The 15,992-nt window shown below is 38.3% G+C and overlaps 1 protein-coding gene across 8 annotated transcripts in view; it reads right to left on the bottom strand.

Annotated features, from left to right (window-relative positions):
- WDFY3 (WD repeat and FYVE domain containing 3) overlaps nucleotides 1-15,992 on the bottom strand; it is a 132,558-nt gene that overhangs the window by 16,867 nt on the left and 99,699 nt on the right. For 6 of the 8 annotated variants that reach the window (XM_018073410.3, XM_018073365.3, XM_018073370.3 and 3 more), the window contains 17 exons: nucleotides 15,107-15,216; nucleotides 14,122-14,304; nucleotides 13,443-13,600; nucleotides 11,896-11,973; nucleotides 10,703-10,930; nucleotides 9,883-9,936; nucleotides 7,409-7,577; nucleotides 7,029-7,192; nucleotides 6,118-6,266; nucleotides 5,728-5,848; nucleotides 5,302-5,387; nucleotides 4,944-5,024; nucleotides 4,312-4,366; nucleotides 3,827-3,946; nucleotides 2,930-3,047; nucleotides 1,668-1,774; nucleotides 740-893 (listed from right to left, as the gene is read on the bottom strand). In XM_018073410.3, the coding sequence (XP_017928899.1) occupies nucleotides 740-893; nucleotides 1,668-1,774; nucleotides 2,930-3,047; nucleotides 3,827-3,946; nucleotides 4,312-4,366; nucleotides 4,944-5,024; nucleotides 5,302-5,387; nucleotides 5,728-5,848; nucleotides 6,118-6,266; nucleotides 7,029-7,192; nucleotides 7,409-7,577; nucleotides 9,883-9,936; nucleotides 10,703-10,930; nucleotides 11,896-11,973; nucleotides 13,443-13,600; nucleotides 14,122-14,304; nucleotides 15,107-15,216 (2,135 nt within the window). The remainder of the gene's footprint in view (nucleotides 1-739; nucleotides 894-1,667; nucleotides 1,775-2,929; nucleotides 3,048-3,826; nucleotides 3,947-4,311; nucleotides 4,367-4,943; nucleotides 5,025-5,301; nucleotides 5,388-5,727; nucleotides 5,849-6,117; nucleotides 6,267-7,028; nucleotides 7,193-7,408; nucleotides 7,578-9,882; nucleotides 9,937-10,702; nucleotides 10,931-11,895; nucleotides 11,974-13,442; nucleotides 13,601-14,121; nucleotides 14,305-15,106; nucleotides 15,217-15,992) is intronic. The other 2 variants (XM_018073382.3, XM_018073397.3) reach the window with 1 other exon arrangement.

Raw genomic sequence — 15,992 nt, 5'->3', positions numbered from 1 at the left:
CTTAATGCCACTGTTAAGAGTTACAAAAAACCCTAAGTAACATGCATGTCCTACAGAGAACAGGTGTGATATCTGACTCCTGTTGAGTATCACTGTCACAAAAGCTGTGACATTTCAACAAAACCATTAGGAATACTTCAAAACAAAGTTCTAAAAGTGAAGACTGCCAAACAGATTTTGCAAAGCTTGAAAAAATAAGCACACAAAGATAGTGAACACCATCATGGAGTAGCAAGTTACATGAAGAAAAATGCAAAGTAGAGAAACTCCAACTAAAATATGATTATCTGTGCATTTTGAATGAAAAAAAAAAACAACACCAAAATCGAGTAAAACCACTTCAAACAAAAAACCTTTCTGGGTATTTCAGTGACTTGCTCAGCAATTCTCAGAAAAAACTCTGTATGAACTGCTTAAAAAGAACACTCATTGCTTGATAAAATATCTTAAATGATAAATCCGAAAAAATAAATCTGAGGTATCACAGTGGAAAGAACAACTCCTGCTACACTCCTCCCAGTGAAAAGATGAGTTCTGAATCATTCAGACTTGCAAATACAACACTGAATAAACATAAAGTATCAGGAAATACCTTAAGTACTCCTGCTTTTGCTTTCATGTCAGAATGGGCAAGTCACCTTTCAGTTCTGCCTGTATCAGGAGACGCTTTTATCTCATGTTGGACTGTCTGGCACTGTTCTTACACCCATAGAGATGCTATCAAGCTCTTATTGCCTACCTAGGTCAAAATTGTTGGAATTCAGTAGGAACTCAGGGAGGTAGAAGAACTCTGGGATGAGCTCCTTCACGTCTGCCATGTTGTGCTTCGACGCTGAGTACCAGGCCTCGCGCACGCTGTGGAACATCCTGTCAGCCAGGTCAAAGTGACCGCCCTGAGGGACAGAAACGGAGGCACACCAACACCACAGTTATTTCTCAGCACAGCAGGTTTTATCAAGAAGGCAAATCAGAGCATCCTCTGCCTCATAAAGACACTAGAACGTAGCACGTTTCTTCCTCTAACACAATGGATTTGATCAGCTGCATTACTTTCTGGAACACAGTAATTGTAAACATAGAGCACCGAGATACAAAACTTTAAGAAAAGAGATATCCAGTCTGACTTCAGTCTCTTACAGAGAAACACAAATCTTTTTTGCCTGATGGTTTCTGTCTAGGAAAATATGTGACATGTAATATTACAAACTGCATTACCCATCAAACTGGCAAACAATTCCAGGACCTGCAAACTTTTGTTTCTTTTAACACTCAGTACTAAAATGTCTCTTTGGATAAACATACTGGTTTAAAATAAAAATCTTTCAACACCTGCAGCAAACTAAACAACTGGCATATGATTCTTTCAACAACATACAAATAAAGCATGGGCAGCAAAGTATTTTTCACTACAAAACTTGCTTTGGTTTTTGTCTGGTGATACTTTGTTCTGCGTACATTTAGAAAAATGTTCATACTACAAGGGGAAAAAAAAGTGTATTTCATTACATCTTTTTAAAAGATACATCAAAAACCTGCCAGGCAATAACAACTCTGCCAAAAGGTATTTCTTCCACAATATTTGATGAAAACAAAGCTGACTGATCATATTTTTCAGTTATGTCTGAAATACATAGCAGGCAAGAAATACGAAGTGATGTAATTTTTACCTGTAACCGTAAGAAAATCTGAGTAAAAGGCTCCATCCGGACAAGGTAGGAAGCCACTATCATGGCTGATGAATAGTGGGTCCCATAGTGATAAGCTGGGGTTTCCCCTACAGATTAAACATCAGAAATATAGAAGAAATAAAGCAGTTAGGTGACAAATTCAGTACTGACTGGAAAAAAAAGAATTAGTACTGTATTTTAATTACTCTGTGACCGTGGTCACATTTAAAATTGGAATCTGAAATTTTCATTCTCAGAAATTTGAAAGCTTTATATTTTGTCAAGGTCAACCCTGGAGTTTTGGCCGCAGTCCAGTAGCCCTAAATCAGTGGGCCTCTGCAAAGCAATACTGAATGGTTAGTCATTTTTTATTTTAACTAATTGAAACATTGCAGTGCAGCTATGGAGATTTCTGCTGAAGAAACGTTCTTTAAAAAAACTGTGAATTATTTTTCTTTACTTTTAGACTTATCAGTTACTGTGGAATTAAAGCCTTAGGCAGAAATACATATCAGAATTGTTGGCTACAGATTATGTACAGCTTTCACTTTCTTAATTTCCTGGTGAAAAGTCTTTATAAACACACTTAGAAAATACTGATACATTTTTAGAAATGAATGTCTCTGCCACCTTCTGTTGTGTTTGATACAGAACAGCACTGCAGTAGTTAAACAAGCCTCTGTCTTTGATAAAAACATATAAGAAGAGTTGCTTTGCCATACAAAAGGTTTTTTTCAATATATAAGGAAGCTCTAAAATCATGAATATGTAGCTTAATTGCATCTCATTCTGAGGTTTTTTTTAGTCAAAAACCTGCTGTTTCTTTAGCCAAAAAACATGCATTAAGATCAGAAATGAAAAAGGTACAATACTGCTAATGCAGAAGTATTATTCTCATTCTTTCTAGTACTTATTTTCATGACACAGCACTCAAATTGTATTAGCAGACAGAGTTGATTGTGCTTCATGTGCCTGCCCATTCCAGACTTTAGACAGTTTTAAACTCCTCTAAATGTGCAACTGTTTTGTCTTTGTTTTTACACATAAACAAAACCTGTCATTTGTATTTAAAACAAACAGCAAGAAAACCAACACCCCTTTGCTCTAATTCAGTGTTCATTGGACAGTCACTAAAAAACATAGTAGAGTTCTGCATATCCATATCCAGACCTCTTTACCCATAATGTAAAAATACGAGTCTCTCCCATGACATGACAGGCACACCTCCCTCTGCTCTTCCTGAAAGATGGATCAGTACTTACCATTGGGATCTTCCCAATCTTTGTATCGCTTCTTGTACTGGGCTAACCTGTCTTCTGTTTGAGCTCCCATGGGCTTCGCCAGGTTTCTGAATGTTTTGGGATTTGTAAGATCCAGTTCCTTTAAAAATAAAACAGACAACAATTTTATAAAACCAAACCAAATCAAACCCCTTCAATACTGTTGATTACTATATTTAATGCCACATACCTCCTGAGCCTGTTATCTTTGCTTTTGACACACACAGCAGGTGCAATGTTGGATATGCTTTAAACAGTCCTTCAGTCTGATCCAAGAGAGTTAGTGTGTTTTATTTTAAATCACATCTGGGCTCTGGATAACTTTTGTCCTGCTCCCCTCATCCTGTCCTCAATTCCCCCTAATTCTGTTCTTGAATACTCGACAAGCACACTAACAATATTTTACGTTATGGTCTGGCTGATGGTAATGCCTGACCACAAAGACATTAATAGGATGTTTCATCTTTTTCAGAAGCAAATTCTTCACCATGGGTCCAGATTTCATTGTAGCCCCTACCACAGCCTTCTGGACAAGGATGCTTTCTCTGTGGGCTTAGGAGACTTCAGAATATTCAGAAAAAAGCTAATGTAAAGGCTTATAGGAACTAATGCAGCCTAGAGAGACAACTGCCTCCCTACAAATCCCAAGCCCTCACCTGTGTACTGTAATATCTGTAAAATCAGCACAGGCAAGGACCTGCACACACGAGACAGCCAAGAATCTCTCATACCATACCACTGATAAGTGGGAGAAACAAAAAAGAACTACTGATAAAGGTTCCATGCTTGGTTTTACCTGAGCATGAGCCAACTGTAATATCTGCAAAACCTCCAACTTATAAAAGATTAGTGGTAAGGCTGACAAGGTACTTCATTTACCTCTGAGTCATAGTCTGCGAGGATCCAGGGAAAGACAGGGTACTGCATGAGATCATTATAGGATCTGCCGGCCAGAGTGTTTAAGTGCATCAGGTACTGGAAGTTACTGATTTCTCCTCTCTTAAGGAAGACAGATAACAGCACTGTAAAGTTTTCACTTTACAACAATCAAATGTCTACACTGCCAGACTGTCAGTGTTCAGTGTTCTCCACAAACATATGAAACTTATTTCAATATTACAATGGTCACCTTACTTTGACTACAGCCTCCCCCCACCCCAGCTGCATTTTCAATGGCACAATCATTTCCTATTTGAAGATGATATAATGAAATATTACAAACTAAAATGCTGAGATACACTTTCTATAGTAGTATATTACAGCTGTTTGAATAAGAGGATGCAACTTATGTGTACTGATTAATTACATATCACTACAAAATGTAGAATTTAATATAAAGTAATCCCTAAAATTTTGATACTTACTTCCCATCTTTGAGTAACAGATTTTTCTCCCACTAAAGTGCTAAGCAAGCCAGACCTAATGGGAAGAAGAACATGCATTGTTTGACTTAGCAGTAAGATCTGGCTTACATCTTCACAAGACAATTCAAAGTTTCAGGAATAAATCTTGTAAATTGCAACAATTAGAGAAATGGGTCTTTAGCAGTACTCTTTTTTACTTCTAAACACATACTGTAAGAATTATGCATGTTAACCATGCAATTCAGTGCCAGTGGCGTCTACTGCATGAAATATTTTTAAGAACTTGGACACATCTAATGGCTTCAGCACTCTAATTCTTTTCAGAATGTATCTGCATACTGACAACATTAATCTTGAAACTCTATATTAACTAGTAAGAGGATACACCAATGCTGCCAGTGACATTTTCTTTGTCATTTGTTTCATTTTGACATTTTGTGTCATTTTGTTTGTGTGTTTGTTTTAAATACACTTAAAAGTAACTGGAGCACATCATCACTAGTTACTTATTTTGGAGATGCCCAATTATAAACAGAGGTTGCAGAACTCCCCAGATAATCCTGACATTAATGCAAGCATCATGTACTGGAAACTGATGAGTTCTAGAGCTTGTGAGGAACAGAGTCACCTACCCTTGCTCTACGCTGGTGTTTGGCCTCTGCCCCGACACCGACTCCGAGCTGTCGGTCAGAGATGGCACCACAGCCAGAAACCTGCATCAGCAGTGAAAAGGAGATTACAATCAGTGTTTGTGTCCTGGGTGTGTCATCTCCTGAGAATCAGAGTTTAATTAGTACCGTTACAGACTTTGTTGTGATTCTGCTACAGAACATCTTCAACAAAATCAAATGACAGGTTTCTCGCTGAAGGCATTTAGCGCCTTCTAGTGGTTCTTTCGTGCAGCACTGAGGTGCTACCAGGCATCAAAAACGGCTCAACGCAGATATTTGCAAGTACTCATATTAAATGTTCCAACTTATTTTACAATACCTTTGATAAACTTTGTTTCGAACGCCCTTTTGGAAAGCTAGAAGATAGTTTCGTCCGTCTCCTGAGAAAACTTCAATTGCAATTGGCTGAAAACAAAGAGGACAAACCCATGTCAACACTAACTCATCACCTCTGGAGGTCAGGTGCAGACCAGCTTAGTCATATTACATCTGGCACCAACTTAGGTAGAAGTAGACTTTGCTTAGTGCAGCCAGATGTCTTATTTTTGGACCACTTATATTCACTGACACACACAATAACCAGGGTGAGCCAACAAGGATGCCCAACTTAAACACTTCAACACAGTCAATAGTTTCACTTTCCAAACACTGACGAGTTACATACTGGTTTTAGCTTTTAAAAATGACAACATTGTCACAAAACTTCAAAGTTGTCTCCTCAATCCAAATATAGCGTCCAAGTTACCTGCAAAAGGTATCTCCTTTTATGCACTTCCTTGATATCTTCATATGCAAAAATGCTGCAAGTTCTTTTGAGCTGGCTTGGACCTTGCCTGGCTCCTCTAGGTATGATTGGCTCATGCATCCTGTGAATCAACATAAACAGGCAAGAGAGAAGTGATTAAAAAGAAGAGAAATTAAAAGAATTATTCTCTTAATTCGTAAGAGTCTAGTTACAGAAAAATCTGATTTTCACAATATCCCATACTACACTGAGCAATTTATAAGCACAGAGGAAATTGCACCTGAGTTCTTCCTGCACCTTACATTGTTTTGGAGTTGACTTCCCAAAAATCTCATTAAATACTTCTTGCTCAGCTATTAAAGACTGAGGAAACTCTGTTAATCCACTCACTTAGGAGGCAGCGTCTCGATGTCCCGTATTTCTCTGGTGGCTGTCATGGTGAATCCGTCAATGACATAGAAGTGCTCCTTCCCAAAGAGCAGCAGCCCTTCGCTGGTGTCAAGGCCCTGGACCCGGGCACAGCGGTACATGTGCTGGATCTGTAATCAAAGGCAAACACTTCGAGAAAACCCATTAATGAGCTCAGGCTCAGACCACTGCCTTGTTAGAACAAGCCACAGATCTTGATCACTTGTAGATACAGCAAAAATCCTGTCATTTTCTCCCTTAATCAGAGATAATGCCTGCAACTAGCAATTGGGGAGGGAGTTAAAGAAATTCTTCTCAGTATGATACAGATTTATCTATTTACCAATTTATCCACTTGCACTATGCTTCCTGAACATATTTCAGAACCTGTAGACCACTCAATCATGATCACAATTGTATTTACTGGTATACTTCAGATGGACAAAGTCTAAATATACAGCATGGTAAATCAAAGTTGTTCTTGGGGATAAAATACCAGTTATCAATCTTTTTCATTCTAATGAAGAGAACAATTAATTATAGACAGTGTGCCAAGTTCAGCATTCATATTTTCTGTATATTTTCTGTCCAGACTCAATAAGCTGACACTATATTCCAAGCATGGGATAACTCACAGTTTTCATTTCAGGACATGTTCGTTTTTCCCTTTTAGGCAGAAGTTAAAAAAAAAGAATGTTCCCAGTACAGGGTTTTCAGGGTCAGGATCTCTTTGAACCAAAGCCCACATTTGGTTTCAAGGAAGAAACTGATGAAATATACAGCAAATTCAGCTGCAGATCAGAGAAGTTATATAGGACATTATTCATGCTTGTGACATGTAATGCAGAAATTCCAATGCAGTAACTTCTTAGTGTGTTTGAAGTACACAGTACCTTCTCCCCTTCTTCAAGAAGTCGAAGCAAAGTTGTATTGTCAGTCTTCTCCTCTTCATCAATCGAACTCCCCTCAACAATTTGATCCTGTGACTGGTCCTGGTTCTCATCATCTCCTCCATCAGGAGCAGAGCGAGATCGTTTCAGGGGAGGCTTTACCAGGCCTGGAAAAGAAGAACAGAGACAGATAAATAAACCCCTGAAACATAAAAAAATCAACTTCACAAAACCTATCATCTTTCAAATTACTAACCCAATGCCAAGACAGAAAAACAAGAGTCCTACAGGTTCCTTATGCTTATCTTTATGCAAACGCATGAGAAGATATAAAGGCAGATAAATTTCAAGAAAACAGTTCAGGACAAACCAAATGATCTAACCTTTGACCCTTGCAATAGTGTCCTCCCCATGTTCTGGTTCCTGCTGAGTTGTTTCACCCACTGTATTCTCTTCAATAGCATCCTGGAAGACTGCAGGGTTTCCAGAAGCCAGGCGCATGTAGTACTCCTTGCTGTCATAGCTTATGGCTCTGCGGTAACGAGCAGGTTTCTTGGAAATAATTGAAGAAATTGTTTGGTCAGTCAACTCCTCACTCAGTGAAGGTGTTTCAGGAACAGGGGGTGCAGCACAGTGCATGCCCATCAAGTGCTTTGTGCGTGCTCAGTCATACACCAACACATATACAGAACAGGGACTCCTCAGGAGACCTGATCTGTCAGCTAATTTGCAAGGCAGCTACTAAGCCACTCAAGTAATAGTGGGGTTGCAGAAAAACCTGCAGATAAACCTACAACATGGGAAATAAGAAGTGTGGCCAGTATGTTATGAACTGACATGAAAGGCTGGGATTCTTGTGCTTAAAACTGATTGATCAGATGGCCATTTCGTCACCTTTCATAACTCCCTACAACATTTGCAGCTTATTTGTTAGACAGATGACTTCTTTGTAAGGCAATAGTCTGAATAAAAAATTGCCTCGAGGAAAGATATAGATATGTGGAAGTTGATATGACCTAAAAGCACTAACGGGTTCTGCTTTAAGGTTCGAAAATTCTTCACTAATTCAGTTGTTCCTCTTTTTGGTAAAGATTCTTATGGTTCATGGGCAGTAGACTGGCACAAGAGTATGCATTTAACTGAAGCAATTCTTTGAGCACTGTTTGTACCTTTGGGTGGTGTTTTTGGTCTTTTGGTTTGGGGGTTTTTGTTTTGCTGAGGGTTTGTTGGTTTGGTTTGGAATTTTTTGTGTGTCTGTGGTGTTTTTTCCCCTCCTTGTCCATCCCATTCCCCATCACAAGCTAATTCTTATGTTCCTCCCTTGATTATGGAGGCAACATTCAGAAGAACTAAATGAGGACAATTAATATGTTAGAATGATCACAGGAAATACAGGTGAAGATAAAACTGTTATTAGAGAGCCAAGGGTCTTTTCAAAACTGAAACACACGGATGGATGAAAACCCATTGATTTTATACTGCAGTTGGAAATTTTCTTCTCTGACTACTGTTTAACCCCACACTCAAACTCCAGAAAGTTTTTACAATTTGTTCAGTTCTCCATCACAATAATTTTTTTTTTTTGTTTTGCAGGCATTATCTCCCATGAATTTCAAAATTAGGTTGGGATAATGACAAAATACTATTATTACAAATCCAGTTCAGTGCTTTACATTATGCAGAATTGTAGAATATCACTGCCATTTAAGTCAAGATCTTCTCCACTTTTGCAGTATTAACTGGACATACCTAAAATAAGAAATTACTGGGGTTTTTTGTGTTTAACTGTATAATAGTATAGTGGGAAACTAAACGACTCATAAAAAAAAAAATCAAAATCAAACTAATTTTATTACAAGTTGATGCTTGGGGTGACGAAGTGATTAAGATCAGCAAGATGGAGAGTTATTATTTCATGTAAAACTGGCTGTTCCCAAAATAAAAAATTTAAGGCACTGTGATCTAATTTGCTCACTTATGTTCAGCCAAGCCTTCACTCCTTATCACCACAAAAATGCCACTCAGACAATGCTTAAAACGCCTGTGGAAACAATTTATCTATAGCCTAGAAAGAGAAAGCCTAAATAGCACTGCTAAGATGAAGAAAGGACAACAGTAACAATTTATATTAGATATTCTGTATAATAGAATTACTTTCATTTATACGTATTAGTTTCTTCTTGACGGTAATTCAAAATGAGTGAATGCACATTACACATTGTACTTAGTGATGGGCAAGACTGCAAATCTAATTAACAGAGAAGCACATAATCCTGAAAAGAGTAATACTGCAGAAAAGCCACTTCCAAGCAGGTCTTTTCAAGGCAGGATTCACACTTTTTAAACAAATATGTATACTTCGTTAAGAGTAAAATTGAGAAGAGCCAGCTAAGACAAAATTAATAAGGGCTTTAACAGAAGTAGGCCTGTTACAGCCCATTATGGTCAAAAAGGAGAAAAAATGCTCACCAGATCCTCTCTTAGAAACACTTTCCCACTAAGTGCTTCCCAGTGATCGTGTTGCCCATTACTAAACATGTTCCACCGACCATTAGTTCCGACCCCAAAGCCACAACACTTCACACAGTGAGAACAGTGGTAGCACAGCCCAACACAGCCTGTTAGTGTGCAGCAAAGAAGGTAAGATCTACAGAAAGTTTTATTAGGTGAAGGTTGAGGAAAGCACAGTAACGTCTTCTAATGTGATTACTGAAAAAACCTTTAGGCCTGGAATTATGTACTGAAAGAGCAAGTTGAAAGCCAAATGTAGAAGCCTTGTTAAGGTTGCCTAACATGCAGGAGGAAAAAAAGTTGTATTTATTTGACATTCTTTCAGTCAGTGTACTTGTTTCTTTACCTTTTGAGGAATGGTATCATCAGATGTCTCAGGAAGTCTGCTTGAGAAGTCAGACTGAAAACAGGGCATCAATTACATAAGCATCAGAGAAAGAACACTTTTGAGAAGAATGCATGATGGCAGTTCTCTACTTCATGTGAACTAGACTGTCACCACAGCTACTGTGTGTCAGATCACAAGCAGGCAAAATATACTTGATGGTTTAAAACTGACTGACTGATGTGACTGACTTGTTCTAAGTACTTTGACACTCAGGCTTAATTTGAGGAAAAAGATTCCTGCATGCATATACATATACTTAAAAAGACACAATAAAGACTGCTCCATTTCTTAAAAATTGTGCTCCAAAATGAAAAGGAGCTAACTGCCAAGCTTTCAAAGGCCACACACATTTCTGCTACACAGCCCACCTTCATAATCACAGATGGATGAAAGTACATTTCACAGACCAAGGACCATATTCTGTTTGGTTTTTTTTTTCCCAGACCCCTGTTTACCACATTATCTAGAACAAGGACAAGAGCTCAGACTGAAATCTCCCATAGTTATGGTACTTCTCAGCCTCTAGAGGCTTGTGAAGGTGCCTGTGTTGTTTGCTGGAAGGAACACTCAGCATACCTCACCTGATGTAGCAATTGCTAATCTTCAAGTTCCTTTAGTTTTGAGCCAAGTGCTTTACCAAGCATTTAGGACATACAGACAGAATACCACATAATACCAACAGAGCAAAATACATTTCTTAGGAAAAACTTATATAAAAAAAAAAATAGATTTTGCAGCAGGACATAAAACTACCCATCACAAACTCTTGAACACTTACCAGCAAGTTTGTTTCTTGCTCAGCTTCGGGCATGTAGGGATACTGAGTATAAAACATGTCATTTCGCACCATCTTTTTCCTCATTCTGCAGGGACCCTCAGTCATCTCCAACATCCACTTGTCCAGATGGGAGCCAATGGGGGGACCCCACAAACCTCTCTCTCGGAGTAACTCGTATTCAATCTGAGACCACTCCTCTGTCACGTATTTTAATGCATTCTGCTGACGCTGAACACAAAGACATTGGTAAATGAATCAGGAGCAAGGCTTTTAAACCTGTCTCTGATATGAGCAGAGACATTTCAACCACACTACAGAAAAGCAAGTAGTAAGTAATAATTCCAGCACCATTTTCTAGTATTTGTGGTGTCAGTTACCATAAAAGCAGATGTCATACTGTAATCTTCTTAAAATAAAAAAAAAGAAAGGGGAAAAAAAGAAAAAAATAAAAGAAGACGGTAAAAGCTCTGCTTTTTGGTTTGCATTGTTAATTGAATATATTTCTAAATGGCAAACATGAAAGAAATGTTAACACTAAACCACTCTGAAGTTGAAAAAGGATTTTAAGAATGAAATAGTTCTGGAGGTCTTCCTGCCTATATTTGCACTGTAGAGAGAAGTTTAATGAAGCAGAGTTTGGTGGTTGTTTTTTTTAACTAATTGCTTTCAATGACTTGTTTCTCTCAGAAGTTGATTTCTTAAGATTTATATAAGCACGCAGCTCAGCAACTACTTTGAATCAAATGTCTTTGAGAATGTTTGGAAGAAACCACAGGGTGCAACAATTTCATTCTGGAAAGCACAGAGCAGCCACTTATTATCACTGCATGACATCAGAAAATTTTATGCTTCTCCACATCTTCTCTTCCTTCTGCACAATGTTTTAGAAAGACAGCGTATTTCCAATCTCTTTTTGTTCCCTGTTTTATTTTTTCTTTGCACTTCCAAGTAAAGACTATTTAAGCTTCTTTACAAGACTTTTAATCTACAACCAGATCAAAATGAGTTTCCTCATTTGTTTATTGGACTGCACTTAAAAACCCCTGAAAAATAACAACTGTATCTAAACATTCAAGTGTTTCACCTATGACAAGCCAATATTTTACAAGCCCCATGATGCCAGAAATGGCATTGGCATAACCTAACAGACCAAAGTAGCAGTGTCAGGTAATTAATCCTCTAAGCCACCATACCTCCTGGTATTCTTTATACTGCATATCAACCAGGTCCCGAACCACTGCAATGTGAGTAAACATCCACTGGGAAATTTCCTAATACAAAGATAAGAGAACAGACAGAATGACACTTTATGAAGATTTTGTTTGAATGAAAATGTGTATGAATAAATGTGTATGAAAAGGTGTATGAATTCATCGCCTTGCTAAATTTGCTTGCAAATAATAGTTTTTTTAAAAAAATTACTTAGATGATGAATTTCAAACTGCTGCACACAGCAGTATTTAAGTTTTTGTTTGGTGTTTTCTTATTTTGTTCCTTTTTCTAAAGGGGATAAAATTACGTGTAGGAATATCCTTTAAAAAAAACCTGGCAAACATTTGGAAAATATTTGAAACACATGACTAATAGCTCAGAACATTCCCAAACAGCCAAACATTGGCACTGACAAATATTACTACTTTTCCCTGTTTCCTTATAAGTAATATCTTGTGGATGCTCCCTTGTTCGCTGGAAATCCTGAAGATACCCATCCCTCCTCACTCTGTCCCACAATATGCCTGTTTTCAATTATTGCTTCCTCTATTGACACAGTCAGCAACAGTTCCCATCAGCTCTTGGTGAGTTTCTTCCCTTTCACTTTCAGTGTATGCCTGCTCACCAGGGAAAGGACAGAGCACTGAGAATTCTTTGTTTTATCAAACCTATTGGCTAGTTTGCAGATCAGAAAGAAAACTAGGAACATGTTTTTTCCAGAGGACACAAACGCAGATTAAGTCAACGGGAGTTAAACATTTCCTTGTGACAGGAATACACCTTGAACCAACATGTCCCCAGTGTTTCAAGTACTAAATACAATAAGAACTTAATCCTCTAAAACTTTCAAACCCCTCTTTCCTTTGTTTTCAATGCCCCAAATAATTTACACTCTTTGCACTGCCCCATTAGGTACAGTTCTACTGAGAGCACCAGCACCCCTGCTGTGCTACTCTGCTCTGGACTTCTTTTTAAATTATTTTTTTTTAGCAAGCAGGTTTGTAAAGTGAATTTTTTTTAAGCAAGCAGGTTTCTACCATCACATGTTGCTTTGCTGAACTCTTCTTTGTAGCACAATAAAATCAGCACAAAGCAGCATTTGTTTGGTCATTATACATGCATGGTCATACAGGGATTATTCCTAAACCACATAATCTTGAGGGCAGGATGGAAAAGAGGACAAACATCTGCCTCACAGCTTCCATTTCAGTGCAGTAGTGCAAACTGAACTGAAGACCCAGACTAGCAAAGGCATAAAGCACACATGTATCCAGAAGCACCTGAGCAGTCTCACCAACAACAAAGAGTTTAACTCTTGGCTTAATGTTAAGGATATGCAGATGGACCTAGTAGATGAGGACACACAGCAGCAAGATGCCCAGTCTGGACAGTCAAAAAAGGGAAAGAAAACCAAGCACCAGATACCACTTCACACTCTGCAAGATTCCCTCCATTGGGATATTTATCACAAGCCCTGAACACACACTGCTGGATTTTAGACTGCATGTTATTAACTGACAGAAATTACCTGTGTAGAGAGGTTGTGTTTATTCAGCCCACTCTCCTTGCGGTTTCTCCTGGAACCAGTCAGTTTAGAGAGGCCAAAGCCACTGCTAACTCGTGAAAGTTTGGACTGTGTGGCTGGAACCAAAGCCTCCCCTCTACTGATGCATTTCTTCTCATGAGCTGAAAAACAAAGTGTTGGGAGCGCTTTTTAGGTATTTCCACAGCGCCCCCCATTACAGTTGGGTTTTTTAAAAAAACCCAACCTTTTCTGTTGCTTCAGAAAGGCCTGACTCCACTCAAAACATTTCTGCAAATATACTATCAGGGAGATACTGGAAAATGGAGCAAACATCAGCCAGGGACAAAGCATATCCAGAAATACAGAGACTGTAAAACCAAGCATTCCAGAAGGTTCCAGATAGTTTCCAGAAAGTCTTTCCATACATCCAGGTTAACCTCAATTACCTCAGAACTGTGTAATCATCAAAGGAGTCACATCTATGGCACTTTATTATCTGCTGTCTAAACTCTTGCTAATTCAATCAAGCATCAGTTGACCATCTTTATTATATGGGCACAGAACTAACTTGTTTTAACTTGTTGTCCACCAGGAATCCCAGGTCCTTTTCCTGGAAAACTGCTTCCTATGCTGAACAGATTTCTGAGTCAAGAAGTAGCTATAGCATCACTGCTATACTTACCCAAATGATTTTGCCAACACTTTAAACTCGCTTCCTCAATAAAAGGTCTTGCAACGGTTATGTCCACTTGGCCACGATCATTGACAGGCAGAGTCACTTTGAAAACTTCTTCCAAAACTTGTTTTTTACTGTGGATAAGCTCTGTCCACACTCTGTTTATGGCTTTTAAAAGAAGCTGGCGACCTGTACAAGTACAAGATCACAAACAGCAAGCTCTCTATAGCGCTTACAGAACTGGTATTTTTACAGTAGTGAAATGAATAATTTCTGCAATTATACTCTAGTTTCTTCCCCTCTTGCATGATGTGTGAAATGCCTTTGGTCAGACTGTCTTTTTTTGCCATTTATATGCTATCAATTAACTTTGGCCATTTTTCCCCCGTGAATTTGAAACACTGGCTCTGATCAGCTGTGGTTCATCTCCCACATCCATCTACTAACAAAATGAGATTGAAACAAACCTTACAGTAGTCTGTGTCTATATGCTTGAGTATTTTTACACGACTGTATGCCTAAGTACATACATGCATAAATATTAAATGTACATATGTAAGAAAAAAAAAATTCACTGAATATTTTCTTCCACAGCTAGTTCATACATTTCCTTTGAGTGGAAGATCCTGAGGATGCCACTAAATAATAATTTTATAGTTTATACCAACCCACTTTCCATTGCATTTAACACAGTGCAAATAATGCAGTATTCCTAATTCTGGTGCATGTCCAGACAAGAATAAATACCTCTTACTACTTTAACAGAACACTAACTTATCCTGGATATGTCTGTCTTGGTATTTCCAAGTGTCTTTTCATTAATGTTTTATATATTTTTATACACACACATAGCCCACACACCTTTCCAGAGAGTAACTGGGTAACACCCCCGCCATAACCCCCTGCCCCGAGTTACTGAGGTAAAAGATTAGTGGTGACAATACAGAAGCATCATTATGTGACATCTGTGGCTTTGTCACTCTCAGTTTACCTTCACTGACATCTTGATTGTAGACTCCATCAGGTTCTATATCAGAGGGGATCATAATGTGCCAAGTTGTCATCCTGGCTTCTGCTTCCAATCCAAACCCATCAACATTGCTACAAACACACAATGAATTAACAACCACCAGAAAAAAAAAAACCAACAACATACCAAGCTAAAGCATTTGATCCCCTGTAACAGTATCACAAAGACTAATACATGCTACCACAGCAAAATATCTTCACTTGAGTTCTGACAATCCGTGGTCACAAGCTGAACTGAAAGTTTATGAAACAATGACATGCCATGGACACTGGTGTCACTAGAGGAAGACGGTGATATTTGAAGAAACACAAAACAGACGAGGCCAGAAATAGAGAACAGGGTTTGAGGATGCTTGCCAAGTGTCTCTGGATGAAACACAAGTTGTGCATCTTTTTGGAAAGAACAAATGAAAATGCCAGGCTGGCATTTGAAGCAATGCAGAAAAGTGGGTGTCTACAGCATCTGTCATGGACACCTGATTTAATGCATGACTGGACTTACTCAATGCTCTACATAAAAGTACTAAGATACAGAATTCGTATGAAATGATTCAATAGGCAATAAATCAAGTGATGGGACCTTTATTAATTACCTAGCACCAGTGTTTCTATCTTTAAAACATTTCAAATTACAAAAGGATAATAACAAAATGGTTAGATAAACACTTGTCAGCATTTTGAAATACCTCTGTAAAAGGATGTAAAAACGGTCTCTATACCCAGGATCTTCAAACCTGATTTTGTTTCAAAATGAATCTCTTCAGCTTGTTTGTAATTCACTGGCTGGGAAGTTACAACCAGTTATCCAGAATTTGCTGATGTATTTTCAAGGTGAGCACCATTACTGA

The sequence above is a fragment of the Manacus vitellinus genome, unplaced genomic scaffold (genome assembly GCF_001715985.3).
Source record: "Manacus vitellinus isolate BGI_N305 unplaced genomic scaffold, ASM171598v3 scaffold_0_pilon, whole genome shotgun sequence".
NCBI lineage: Eukaryota > Metazoa > Chordata > Aves > Passeriformes > Pipridae > Manacus > Manacus vitellinus.
The sequence above is the reverse complement of the archived record's forward strand: the minus strand, read 5'-3'. Positions and strand labels throughout refer to the sequence as shown.